Source organism: Carettochelys insculpta, chromosome 5, assembly GCF_033958435.1.
Source record: "Carettochelys insculpta isolate YL-2023 chromosome 5, ASM3395843v1, whole genome shotgun sequence".
NCBI lineage: Eukaryota > Metazoa > Chordata > Testudines > Carettochelyidae > Carettochelys > Carettochelys insculpta.
In genome coordinates this window covers 116,603,019-116,617,127 of record NC_134141.1, presented here as the reverse complement: position 1 = coordinate 116,617,127, position 14,109 = coordinate 116,603,019, and the positions used below count along the sequence as shown (strand labels likewise).

Here is a 14,109-nt window from a genome sequence, read left to right as displayed (position 1 = left end):
TGCCTAAATAAAATATTCCAGATTAATCACAAATCATGCTGTAGGAAAATGAATTATTGAAGAGAATAGCAGGCTATATCCATTGATGCAAAATAAATACATGAAATATACATTTAAAATAGATGTTGTCTGATTAAATGTAAAATTTTGTATGGATAAGTGAGATAAAACCTATTGTGTAATTCTTTTTTCCCCTCTCTTCTAGTTTGCTAGCTTTTCTGCGTATACAGGATTGTCACTAAATAACCAGACTTTTGACTCAGATTTTGTATTTTTAATATTTGAATTGTTCTTTTGTTTCGACAGTACCCACAGCTTTTTACAGGGATACTCTCTCCTTGGAAAGGATTGTTACTTTATGGACCTCCAGGTAGTTATAGTTTTATACTGAAAAACATAGGTGTAGATACATATATTGTCACTTCAGTTTCTATCCAAAAAGATGAAATATAAATGCATTTTACAAGCTTCATGCTGATTTGATCCAGTATACAACTCTAATAAATTTACTAGTCCTTCAATCTGCTTCTCACCACATGTAGAGTTCCCACATCGCTAGGATATTTCTGTCCCTAAATTCTCCCTCCAGCCAACACTCTTGACTCCAGTTACAATCAGAGCAGTTGTTTCAGAGGTCATGTCAATTTCATATTATTGCTCAGTTTGTCACAGGTGCCAGTAGTTTAAATTTTGGCTGGGACTGACCTCTAAGGATATGTACATCTGGTTTGGATTGTCCCTTCCTGGAAATATGTTCCAACTCCCTGTTGTCTTCATTTAGGAATTAGTTTTGAAAATGGTGTTGATCTCTTGCTAGCCTGGGTGGAGGTTGTGCCACTAACTCACATTTCTGCAATCTCCAAATGCTCTCACTGTCTAGACTGTTCTCAATAGTGTCTCCATCACCCTTATAGCACTAGCAGGACTGAAAAGTTGCCTAGGCACCAATGGCTGGTATACACCAAAAGTTTCCATCAGCATACAGAATCCACAGCCCTGAGAGACACTGTTGTTCTGACCTAACTCCTGGCATAGATAGTAAGAGGGAGAGTTTTCCCATAGACCTAGTTATTGCTTCTCATGAGATGGATTAACAACAGTGAGAGGAGAACTCCTGCCGTTGCTCTGGCAAGTGTCTGTGTTGTAGTGTTTTTAGTGAAGACTTAACCTGAAAGCATCTGGAGAGACTGTAGACGAGCTGTGTTGGACAAGCTGCTACACACATCCCCTGTGACATGTGTCAAAGTTTGACTCAGACTCACAATTTATCAGACCACTCTGTTTTATTAGCAAAGCCGCTCTGCTAATACATTTAGAAGTGAGCCCCCCGAGTGGGGCTTGTGTCTCTTAATTTATACAGTTTTTTTGGAGAACAAGTTACAGAGAAGTTACAGACAAAAGAAGAAAAAGATTTTAGTCACCACCCTTCGAGATCCCTGAGACCAGTCACGTATCTTCAATTACCTGCCACCCTTAACAATCTCCTTTAACAGCTTCCAGTTAACTTAACTAATTGCCCTTCACACCTTCCATTCTGATGCCTGCTTCTTAGAGGTGCTGGCTCCATCTTAATTGCTTCTCCATTCAAAAGCTAACTGTCCCTACGTGTGCTCCCTCAGATACTTTGTAACATGTTTTGGCATGCCCTCTCATATACAATGTATCCAGCATGTCCCCTTATACAACGTTATACTTATACAATGTTATACTTCCACAATCCCCCCTTTTGGTCAAGGCTACGCCCATGACCAACGACTTACTGGATTCCATACATCAATCGTTCTTTTTCATTACTTTCACTGGTGACATTTAACAACATTAGATTAGCACTCTGGTTTGATCCCAGGTTGAGAGGAAGTTTATCTTTCCATACCCGGTTCGCCATTCTCCAACCTTGTTTGAATAGTCCCATACACCATGGGACACGCTGTATTGGAGACAGCTGCTCCTCCCTAGATTCAGTCCTGTCCCATTACACACCCAGCACTAGTGGCCCTTTCCTTTCACCACACTTATAAGTTTAGGAACATATGTTTTTCCCAGCCCCCAAGTGTCATTTTCCTTCCATGTCCTTTTAAGTGGATAGGGTTCTCCAGCAAGCTCTGAGGAATTCAAAGGGATTGCCATGGTGGGGATACTAGCTTGTGAGTGAGCTGGGATGTGGCTGCAGACCCAGCAATTAGAAATATTCAGGATCTGGGCTATCTGCACCTGTTGTTGGATGAAAGAAAGTATTTAATCGGCCCACTTCAGATGGGTGAGATGGCCATAGGGAGGAAGGAACCTGAGAGATTAGGTGCTCTAGGGACGGAGTTAAGGGACAGCAAGGGACCGGAGTGGAGAGGGAAGTTTCAGACAGCAGGGAGGCTACAGAATCACATAAGGAAGACTGAGGGATTTGCAGATAGACACCATCTGGGGAGCAGTAAATAGAACAGCCAAGTTTGCATAGCAAGTCCCGTCCCAGAAGGTTTGCAGGGGTGGAATCAGAGAGGAGGAATGCATGCTCCTCAGAGAGGGGACCGACCTGAACAGACAAAGGTTTTGAGAGGGGAAAAGAGGTAGGGATCCCTGTAATGCCAACAGCAGACACAGATTTTCCAGATCGGGGAACCACAGGCAAGTCAGTGGTGCGGATTGTAGAAAGAGAAGCTCCAGTATCAACAAGGAAAGGGAGAGAGAGATCATTTACAGTCAGGACACATTCTCCAGTAGGGGACAGAGGTAATAAGGGAGCTAAAACTTTCTGAGGTTCCCCAGCATCCCGTCATTGTTGGGGTGAAAAATAGGGTTGGGGATCAGCTGGAGGAACCAGCGGGGGGTTCACTTGATTTCCCATACAATTATTAGGTCGTCTTGGACACTCTCTTTTCCAGTGTCCAGGCTGTTTACAGTAGTTACAAACCCCAGTTAGTCCAGCCCCCCGCCCCCTTCCGCAACCCTGTCCCTGTCCCCGGTGTGGTCTGTTAGCCCTGAATAATGCTGTATCTGCAGAGCCATTAGCTTTTGGGAGGACTGTTCCTCCTTTCCTTTTAAAGTGCAGTGGCAATGCTCTGCTACTGCCAGCAATTTGTCCATGGTTTCAGTCTCCCATCCCACACTTATTCGTTTTAACATGCTGCCTGTGGCAGGGAGAAGACCATCAACAAATGCATGTGCCAAGGCCCCCTGCCCATTTACATCGGGCTCTTGTATTCCTGAATGTTGTAGGAAAATATCAGTTAGCCGGGACCTATAGTCGCCTGGGCTTTCTCCTTGCCCTTGCTTACAGCAACGTATTGCTGTCCAGTTTGTTTTAGGAGACCACACTTTGGGAATGGCTTGATGCAGGCACTTCCAAAGAGCCATACACTGGTCTCTGTATGCCGAATCTGGGCCAGTCCTTTTTATGGTTGAGTGGCGTGCCTCAGCTGGCCAGTCTGCGGCAGCCAACCATTTTTCATAATAACTGGCAGGAGCTAACAATTTACACAGTTGGAGGAGATCTGTCTCAGAGGGTTCATAGGTTTCACAGATTAACAGAAACTCCTCAGCAAATTTGACAGAGTTTTCCTGTGGTTTGGGAAAACCTTTAACTATAGATAAAAGTTCCGTACGAGTCCAGGGCTTATAATCCCATATGGACTCACTTTCTCCCATCTTAAGGACTCGTAAGGGTGCCACAACAGTTTGATCAGAGTCTCTCATTAACCTCCCATCAGGTTCTCTTTTCCAAGAAGAGATGTCAAGAGAATCTTTGCAGTCTGCCTTGGATTTCTTCTTCATAATATTTTGCAGAGCTGCGAGGCCAATGAGGGTATCTTCTTCACTTTCATTATCTGTAGTCACTGAAGATTTTTCTTTTTCTGATTTCTTATTTGCGCAGGAGTATGGTGGGGGTCGGGTTTGATCCGGATCATTGCACAGGACTGGGCAAAGGGGAGCGCTCGGACTAGTAGTGGGAGAGACTGCATCCAATTGAACTTTTAGTTTTTTGCTAGAATTTTTTTAAGAGAGGTGAGTTTTGGCTCAGTCCATTTACGATTTGCCTCTTCCCACCACTGCATGAAGCAGTCTACTTCTCCTCTCTCCAATTTGGTTTTTGGGAGGACGAGTTTGCTTTTTAAAGCGTCCACTCGATCCTTGTCCCAAGAACCTAACAGTGGCCACTGTAATTTGGGGTTCTCTAGAGCTAATTTGGACCATTTTTCAAGAAACCTACAAGAGTCCGGACCCCTCCTAAAATACATAAAATAAGCCGGAGTTCCCTTAGGGAACTGTTCTACCTTAGACTTCTGATTACCCATCCAGGAGGACTTCACACAGCACTCACACAAGAAGGAAATTCAGGCTCGGCAGAGCGGTACCCGGTGCAACACACAGAAAGGAGCCCACAGGCTACTGCCTCAACTGCCCTTGCTTTCACACCAGGGGTTATACCCAAGGCGTGGTGCGGCTGCAGCTGTGCAGATTCCATTTATTCAGACCGTGGGGACGGGGACCCCTTGGTCAGCCAGTCTCCGGACAGAGATGGCTCCCAGATTCACACACACACCACAGGGAAGACGGATAGACACAAAGACAAGACAGTCCTCAAACCGGTTAAAGCACAAAAATAATAATTACCTGAGACGTCTGATTCCAGAAGCTGGATCCAAAGACCCCTACCAGAACAGAGTGGGAACCAACAAGTTCAATGGCGTAGACTGCGCTGCTGCTGTGTACCTTTCTGTCTTGTGGAGGATCGCTTGGACTAAGCGTCCAGGCGCCGGCTGCCACGATCGTCCTGCAAGGCAGTCAGGGATCACACAGCCTCAGCGAAGCCGCTTGCCATCTCGGTGGGACCTCCAAATTGTCAAAGTTTGACTCAGACTCACAATTTATCAGACCACTCTGTTTTATTAGCAAAGCCGCTCTGCTAATACATTTAGAAGTGAGCCCCCCGAGTGGGGCTTGTGTCTCTTAATTTATACAGTTTTTTTGGAGAACAAGTTACAGAGAAGTTACAGACAAAAGAAGAAAAAGATTTTAGTCACCACCCTTCGAGATCCCTGAGACCAGTCACGTATCTTCAATTACCTGCCACCCTTAACAATCTCCTTTAACAGCTTCCAGTTAACTTAACTAATTGCCCTTCACACCTTCCATTCTGATGCCTGCTTCTTAGAGGTGCTGGCTCCATCTTAATTGCTTCTCCATTCAAAAGCTAACTGTCCCTGCGTGTGCTCCCTCAGATACTTTGTAACATGTTTTGGCATGCCCTCTCATATACAATGTATCCAGCATGTCCCCTTATACAACGTTATACTTATACAATGTTATACTTCCACACATGGCATTGGATCTGGTCTTGTATGTGCTGGCATTTATTTGCCAGAAGACAGCTCATTGATGCGCTGTGATCTTTTCAATGTGTAGTACCTCAGAAACAGTTTATTTGTCAAAGGTGCTGTGACTTGAATTCGCTGCTTTTTTACAAATAGTTCTAATTACATTCCACTCTTCCTGTCAATGTTCATTTTCTGACTAGTGTGATGATGAAGGGAGTTACTCCTATATTTACCTTTTGTTTGCTCAGTGTGATTTTCCTCATTCCTGTTGCTTGTAGGTACTGGAAAGACTTTGCTTGCTAAGGCTGTTGCCACTGAATGCAATACAACTTTCTTCAACATTTCAGCATCCACTATTGTCAGCAAATGGAGAGGTGATTCAGAAAAACTTGTCAGGGTAAGAATTGTTATTTTCATATTCATTGTACTCCAACAGGTGTCATGTAACTAACAGGAGAATAGGAGTTTTCTACTGGACTGAGCACTGAATTGGGAGCCAGGAAATGCTGAGTGGTTCTTGGGCTGTTGACACCCTCTAAAATCTTGGGTAAGTAATTTCACTCTCTGTTCCAGTTTCCCCTTTTGTCAAATGGGAATATTACTTTTAGCTCATCAATAAGAAAACTTGTTCCAATTTACATTGACCCCAATCTGTATGTCCATTATTTGCAACCTAAAGCACAGTATGCAAATGAAGGATATGTGAATCAGAATTGATGTCAATCAAAACACGTTCCCCCTACTGATGAGCAATGTATATGCAAAGCTATAGGTAAAAAGGAGACATATACTGAGGACTCCCTGTATACATCTAAAAAAATGTGAGGAGTTATGTGTACGTGCTGGAAAAAAGAAGCTCTCTAGACCTTATAGTTAAAGGCAGGTCGCTCTAACTCAGGGATGAGTGAACATTTTACATCAGGCCCTGCTTTTCATCCCTGTAATTAGCAGCTGCCCAAACCTGACTAATGTAACCCAAACTGATGGAAATTTTCATTATGTTCATATAAAAATCACAAAAATTCCAGTGAAAAAAACCCAGCAACATTCAGTTGATGAAAATAATGTTCTCAGGCAGAAAACTAGAAGAATCACTTTATTCTGATTAAGAGACTGTTGTTTAATTCCTTTACTGAGGGGAAAGGCAAATGGAACAACAGTAAAAGAAGAAATATAATTGAATTTCTGGTACCAATTTAGGATTTCCCCTGAATTCCTTGATGGAATCATATTCTTCTTTCTCATTATTTTCTTTGTATTTGACTCAGATTTAGAGGGAAAGATTGTAAGGTAAAGACAGGATTATAGGTGTGTCTTTTGTCTTTTACAAACCTTTCAGAACTAAAGAACTACTTAGGGACTAATTCCGTTTTTCCCCTGAAGGCTTTTGTGGTGTGTCCACTACTTTGTACAATAAACTCTCTTTTCACTGGCATTCAAACAACTGGACTTCTCTAATAACCAGCATTCCGTCGCGGCCAGTAGCTCCTCCACTCTCCTGTCCACAGCAGCTCCCCGCATGGCATGGTGTCCTGCCTACAGCAGCTCCCTGTGTGGCACAGCCATGTACAAGCTGCCCAGAGTAGCTCCTTGCGCAACATGGCCATTCACTAAGCTACCCAGGGTGGCTCCTTGCATGGCACGTTGCCCCACGCAGAGCGTACTGGAACCTCCTGCATATCCGGCATATTTGAATATCCGGTAACCTCCCAGTCCCTGGCTTGCCGTATATCAAAGAGTTTACTGTATCATTATCTAGTTCATGTATCAATGGTACTTATCACTTTTTGCTTACTGCAGTTGTTAAATCTTTGTTGTGCATTGTTTTCTTTGAACAGGTGTTATTTGAACTTGCCCGGTACCATGCACCCTCCACAATTTTCTTGGATGAGCTGGAGTCTGTAATGAGTCAGAGAGGCAATGCTCCTGGGTAATTGATGATTTATCCTGTGATAGCTTCAAAATAATACTTTTTAAAATAAGTAACATATTCAATAAGTTTGGGTTCCAATCAACATGTACCAGTGCACCAAGCTTGTTACTTTACTTCAAATTGGGCCTACACCTACTGTGTTAACTTCAAGAGGTGCATGATTGGAGCCACAGAAAGACCTATAATTTAGATCCCAATGACAAAATAGCTATTTTGAGTTGTATTTTAACTGCAATAATTGTGTTCGTCTGCAAGTAATTGCTTGCATCTATTTCAGTTAGGTATGTGCATGGCAGCTGGAAGATTTTTACCCTAATGATATCCACTGGATCGGCCAGGGGACTCCCTAGAGGCGTGCTTACATGGTGCTCAATATACAGCCCTGCCAACCCACCACCCCCTCAGTTCCTTCTGCCACCAACAACAGCTATCCAGAACACCCCATTGCTCCTACTTCAGCAAGCGCTTTCTTGGCAGTGGCACTTTTTGGTTTATATGGTTGGCAGGGTCATCCCAAGGCGGGTATTTGGTCTGGAATTCCTCCCACCTCCTCACAGGCCCTGCTGTCCCCTACCCCTGCTCCACCAGTCTGCAAGCCCTTGTCCTGTTCTGTCCCCTGCCACCTTACCCCCTTACCTCAGCAACATGGCCTGGGGATTATAGGGTCTGGCATGGTGACAGCAGGGTTCACCCACCACACACACATTCCCCATCAGGGCGGCGGGAGCTGGAGCGGCCTGACAGCCTTCTCTACCCTGCTCAGGCCAAGTACTTCAGTTCTCTGCAGCGGCGGAAACCAGAGCACTCTGTGGCTCACTATGACCAGCCCAGTGGTAACCCCCAGTGCAGTGGCCCTTCTGGATGCCCTGGGCTTACCATCAGTGTCAGGGATTAAGGTCCAGATTGGAGTCCAGGATATCAGCATCCTTTGTCCGTCCATAAGTGCTGTTGTCACTGGTTCTAGCAGCAAGATCAGTGCCCAGGCTTTCACCTCTGGCACAAGTGTCAATAGCTTTAGCACCGGCAGCCTTAGCACTGCAAACTGCAGAGGCAGTGGCATGACAACGCTGGCTTCTGCATGAGGTGCAAAGAGGAGTTAGCCAGGCCCTCTGCTAGGGCTTTCATCCTCATCCTCCCCGACAAAGCTATTGAGGCACATCAACAGCCCCAGCCTTGGAGGACAGAAGAGTCTTGCGTCAGTTGCTGCAGAGGGTGTCATAGAACGTGGGAATCCAGGCAGAGGAGTTGATAGAGGATGCCAACCCCATGGCGGACATCCTCACCTCCTTCAGGCCTGCCCACATTTCCCTGCCACTGATTAAGACATCAATGGGACCACAAAGACCTTGTGGCAGACCGTGGCTTCTTCCCCCACTGCAGCCAAAAGGAATGAGAGACGGTACTTCATTCCCTCCCTGCATATTCCTCGATACCCTGGTTGTGGATGCAGCCAATCAGTGCAAGCACCAGGGTTACCAGGGACCCCACCAAAAAACAAGGAGGCTAAAAATGACACCTTTTTGGGAGGAAGGTCTTTTGAACCAGGCCATTGCAGCTCTGCGTATTGAACCAACAGATTATCATGAGCAGATACTCTTACAATTTCCGGGGCATGACAGCCAAGTTGCCAGAGCTGCTGCCATAAGACTCCCGCACACCATTCTCTGCCCTTGTGGAAGAAGGGAGACTCCTACAGGTGCCGTTGGATGGGGCAGATGCAGCAGCCTGGGCTTGCCATTAAAGTGCAGCAATTGGAATTGACATGAGCAATTACTTGAAAAAGAAGAGATGGCTACTAACCTTCTCATAACTGTTCTTCGAGATGTGTTGCTCATGTACATCCCAATATCCTACCTTCCTGTTGGAGTAGCCAGCACGAAGGAACTAAGGAGATGGCATGTCAGCAGGACCCTGTATGGAGTGCCAGGAAGGGGTGAGTGACTCCAGAGGAAGCCCAGGTCAACCTGATGGATGGTGCTAGGAGAAAATTTTCCATGCACACCTAATTGGAATGGACAGGAGCAGCACATCTTGAAGAACAACAGTTACGAGAAGGCAAGTAACTGCTTTTTAAAATTTAATTTTTTTAAAAATAACTTTTGTTCAAGCCCATTTTCAACCTGTGAGGCTCATATCGCAATGAAACCAGCAATAATCCACCATAAATTCTTAGATACCTGCTTGGGGGGCGTGGGTGCAAAAGACAATAGGAAGAGTGGAGTGGGTGAAAGCTGGAAAGAGATTAACTGGATATGTGGGCCCAGGAAGAATATGAGTAGAGAGGGGTACAAGAATGAAGTTATGAATGCCCTTTAAAGTAAGAAGTTTGGACTGGACAATGAGGAAACGGTGAAGGGATTCATAGAGGAGAATAGGAAGATTACCTTTGACAGCAACCTTTTGGATTTCCTCTTTGTGGTGACAGTGAGAACCAGTTGCATCACTGTGTTAAGAAATTTATTAAGGCATGGACAGGTTTTGTGTCAGTGAGGATAAAGTGATGTTAATACTGCCATTCTTGACAATAGAAGTAGTTAAAATTTTAAGAAAAATCAGCAAACTGATGGTATTGGGGACAAAAATAATTCATAGATGTTGTTTTAATTATATGTATTGGGTGGCCTTCACAGAGTTTGCCAGATGCTTTACGTACAGTGTGCATCTGTTTATATGTGCTCATAAAGAATGTATACAGTACTCTGTATTATACAGATACAACTTATAACCATTGCCAATTAATGGCTGTAAATTATGGGCCATCTTTTGCCCACTTACTTTTTTATAGCTCACCCTGATTTCAGTGAGTGATCTGTCAAAGCAGTGTACATATCCAAGAATGAAGTTATTTTATTAAATATTGATGCAGCAGCATATATCATGATGACACTTGACAGAAATAAGACCTGATATCTGAATTGCAAAGCATACAGTCAAGGCTTCCGGAGGGCTTGATCTTGCACGACACCAAGCACTTTGAATCTCAGGCCTCAATCCAGCAAAGCACTTAAGCATTTGCTAAAATGTTTTGCTTTATTGAGGGTAGAGTTCCTACCCTGGCACATTGCAGAAACAAGTCCTTAAACCCCATCTTCCCTCAGGTGGGATACCTAATTTTCTGGCTCGGAGAAAGAGGAATGTATTTTGCTTGTATTTCTTCGGTTCCTTGTGTCTTTTTGTTTGCTCCCAGGCAGACAGACAATAAAATCTACTAAATTAAGTAGTGAACATGTATTTCTGGAACTGTTTAAATTCTCTCTCAAACTCCTCTTTCCTTTAGGTGCACTGAATACATCAACAGTGTTAGTGCTAACTGCAACCTTTACCTCTATAATTCTCCTACATAATGCCAACACAAGGCTTAGCAAAATACCAACTCTGGTATTTGCTCATTTCTTCTGTATTAATCTTTATGCACAGATAAAACAAAATATGTATTTTCTTTTGTTCCATTAATAGTGGATTTACTCCACACTAATGCACTGAAGTGAGCATATTTAAGTAGTAATCAGGAGCTTGACTTAATGCTTGGATGTTAGCTATGGGTATTTAATCATGCTTTGACTTGGGACAAAACTAACTGGGGTCAGCTGCTGTGAATCATAGTATAAATAAAGGTTATTGCATTACAGCACTGAGCAAACAACATTTCTCTGAATCTTGGTAGTGGTGAACATGAAGGAAGTCGGCGAATGAAAACAGAATTATTGGTGCAGATGGATGGCTTGGCCCGATCTGATGATCTTGTATTTGTTTTAGCAGCTTCCAATCTGCCATGGTAAGAGATCCAGAGAGTACATTTTGAATACATTTGCATGAGCCTCTAAGCACAGATAAAGATTTTATTTAGACTCTTGCAGAAAAAGCCTTGATATTTGGTTAAAGCATTTAAAGATTAATTTGGAGCTTTAACTTTTAAATTCTACAATTCTTGCTATTTGTACCACATGAGAATAATCCATAATCAAGTTGACATATGTTAGTGTGACCAGCTGCTCATATTTAAAATGGAGTATTTGATTTTATACCCAAGTTATTTATTATGTTTACACTAAGAAGGGCTTCAGCATAGAACTGTAAGGTGCTTAAAACGTTCAGTGCTTAAAAAGATACTCTATAAATAGTATGGATTTTATTGGAATTAATAAGTGACTTTTAAAAGTTGAGGGATAAAACTCTTCAGTTTCTTTAATTTGATTTAGATCTAGAAAAGCAGGAGTACAAATGTTGACCTTGGGAGCCCTTAAAGTTGGTGTAACAGACCCTACAGTGTGGCCTGATTGCTTAGAAAATCGACCCAAATTACCTAAACTCTGTCTAATCACCTAATGTAGTCCAGGTCTCTCTTGTGTTCTTATATTGCATCCATCACCATAGTATCTATGGTCTAGGTCAGGCATTTCCAACATGAGAACTGTGTAAGAGTGCCATGAAATTTTGTTAATTTCCCCTTGTGGGTGGGAGGTGTGGAGGGGAAATTGAGGACTCCATGCCAACTGGAGCTCAAGCAGCAAGGCTGCCTGAGTCCCCACTAGTATGGGGTTCGTCAGTTTCCCCTTGCAGTGGCTCTGCAGAGCCAGGATGAGGGGAAATGCTGACCCTGCAGGACCCTGTTCACACTGGAAGTCAGTTGAAATGCTGCTTCCTGGCCTGAATGAGCTGGTGGGGAGCACACTCCTACTCCCCGCTGTTGCAAGGGGGAGAGAGAAAGAGGGAGGGCAGGAGCCTGTTGGAGCTAGGATGTGGTTTAAATCCCATGTTCTGGCTCCAACAGGTTGGTGAGGAGGGGATCCTGCTCTCAGTGGTTACTCGTTTATTGAACATCCCTATCATGGTGTTGAGCAGATTTTGGAAGTGTATCTGTGCTCACTGTCTAAGATGGTGTATTGTGTGGTGAATTTGAAATATTAATGCACTTGATCCCTGTTTATCTTGTTGTATGCATTACTATGTTCCAAACCTCTCTAGTAAGATGGTAATCCTAGTAAATGTCAGTAAATGAGAGGATTATGAGCAATCGATTCAGCTGAAAAAAGTGGGTGTGCCGTGGAATTGTCTCACTGAAGTGTGCTGTGTTATTGGAAAGGTTGGGAGCCATTGGTCTAGGAAGCAGCACCAAGTCCTAATAGGTTATGTCTAAGAAAAGTTGGAGAACAGTGCCACAGGAAGTGGCTGATTCCTAACTTCATACACCTTCCTGCCCCAAGCCATCATGATCCTAATTCCTATCATGCACTTACATACAGTCTCTTGTAGATTCCCAATGAAGACATGGGGAGCATGGAAGCAGAGGTAGTATTTCCCCACTCCTATGCTCCCTAATGCACTTATCCTGAATTGGTTTGCTTCAGGTCACATTAGCAGAAAGGGACTGATCTGGCCTCAGCTAAAGAGCAAGAAATGGTGTGTAGTTGATCTGTTCCGGTTGCACTCAGCACATGTACACTTACCCAGTTGAGTGCAATATTTTTCTTACTTGTGAATATCAATGTAGTTTTCCTGCAGATTAGTAACAGAGAGAAAGCCGTGCTAGTCTGTATACTATCAAAACAACTTTAAAGTGCTACTTTACTGATTTTTTGTGTTTATCAGATGCAGTGTATCAGTATTGCCTTATATGCCATATCTAATGATGGATGAGGATGCAGGCAAAAAGACATTGTACCCGTGCACTAGACCAGCAGTTCTTACACTGTCTGTGAAGCACTTGCTGAAGGTGTGCGGAGAGCTGGTAGATTACATGGTGTTGATTCCTCCTTTATTTCCTGCTACTAAAATGAATTTAAAAGATGGCAAATGTATTGAATACTTCCCTAGCACCACTTTTCTCTTTGAGCAAGTGCCGTAATTGATACGTACTCATGAATTGAAGGAGAGGTGATCCATGGGGTCATGAACAAAAGGACAGGGCAAAGGCAAGATAATCTGTAGTAAATTATGGCCCATGGTATGACAAACCTGAGGACTCCTCAGCCAAAGAAAAAGCTTCAGTTTCTACTCAACAGATGTTCACTGATGTGTCCCAGTATTGATAAATGACTCTCCAGTTTTTACATAACAGTTGCAGCACACAGAATCTGACTGACAAGCACATCCATTTCTGTAGCACTTACTTAGCTGTGCTTTGTGACAACCACATAATGATGCCATCTGAAAGTGGTTCAAGATGATTTAGGGCTACACACCCACAAGAACCACATATTTTGTTGTTGGGGTTTTTATTTTGATTGGTGGTTCTCTGGCTGGTTTTCACAAGGACACCCTAGGGGCATTTGTTGGAAGAGCCTTATTCTGTGACTGAAGATCCTTGGTCTACGACTGGTGAGTTGCAATTTATATTGCAGCCGTCAGTGTATCTGAACAACTGTAGTCCCCATATTTGCCTTAAATTACAATTTACAAGTATATAAATCTGTGTTTTACACCATCTCTGTTATGACACATTTTATACACTCCTGGAAAGTTTTTCAATAAATATTTTATTCCCTGCCACAGTGGAACTAATTAATTCCTTTGTAGCCACTTTGGTCAAAGAGGCCAAGGACAGGACAGATAGAGAATCAGCTCCCCTCTCAGCATAGCAGTGGTTTCTCCAACTCAGAATGGAGGCAGGTAAAGTTTTCAAATGTATCCAATCACTTGTGCGCCTGACCAACTTTCAAAAGTGATGTAGGCACTTAGAAACCTAAATCTCATTGAAACTCAATGGGGTTAAGACTCTAAGTCACTTAGGTGCTCTTGAAGACTTGATCCTTCATGTGTTCTACCTTCTGTGGGATAAATAGACAGCTTCCATTCAGAACAGCATCTTTCTGTGAGCATTAAATCAACTGTCACAAATGAGCAAATCAATTAACACAAAGATGTCTG

At 43.3% G+C, this 14,109-nt stretch overlaps 1 protein-coding gene across 1 annotated transcript in view; it reads left to right on the top strand.

The window, feature by feature from the left end:
• Nucleotides 1–14,109, top strand: part of KATNAL2 (katanin catalytic subunit A1 like 2) — a 55,216-nt gene that overhangs the window by 27,781 nt on the left and 13,326 nt on the right. The window contains exons 10-13 of the mRNA XM_074995815.1: nt 307–370; nt 5,588–5,706; nt 7,148–7,239; nt 10,907–11,017. Of these exons, the coding sequence (XP_074851916.1) occupies nt 307–370; nt 5,588–5,706; nt 7,148–7,239; nt 10,907–11,017 (386 nt within the window). The remainder of the gene's footprint in view (nt 1–306; nt 371–5,587; nt 5,707–7,147; nt 7,240–10,906; nt 11,018–14,109) is intronic.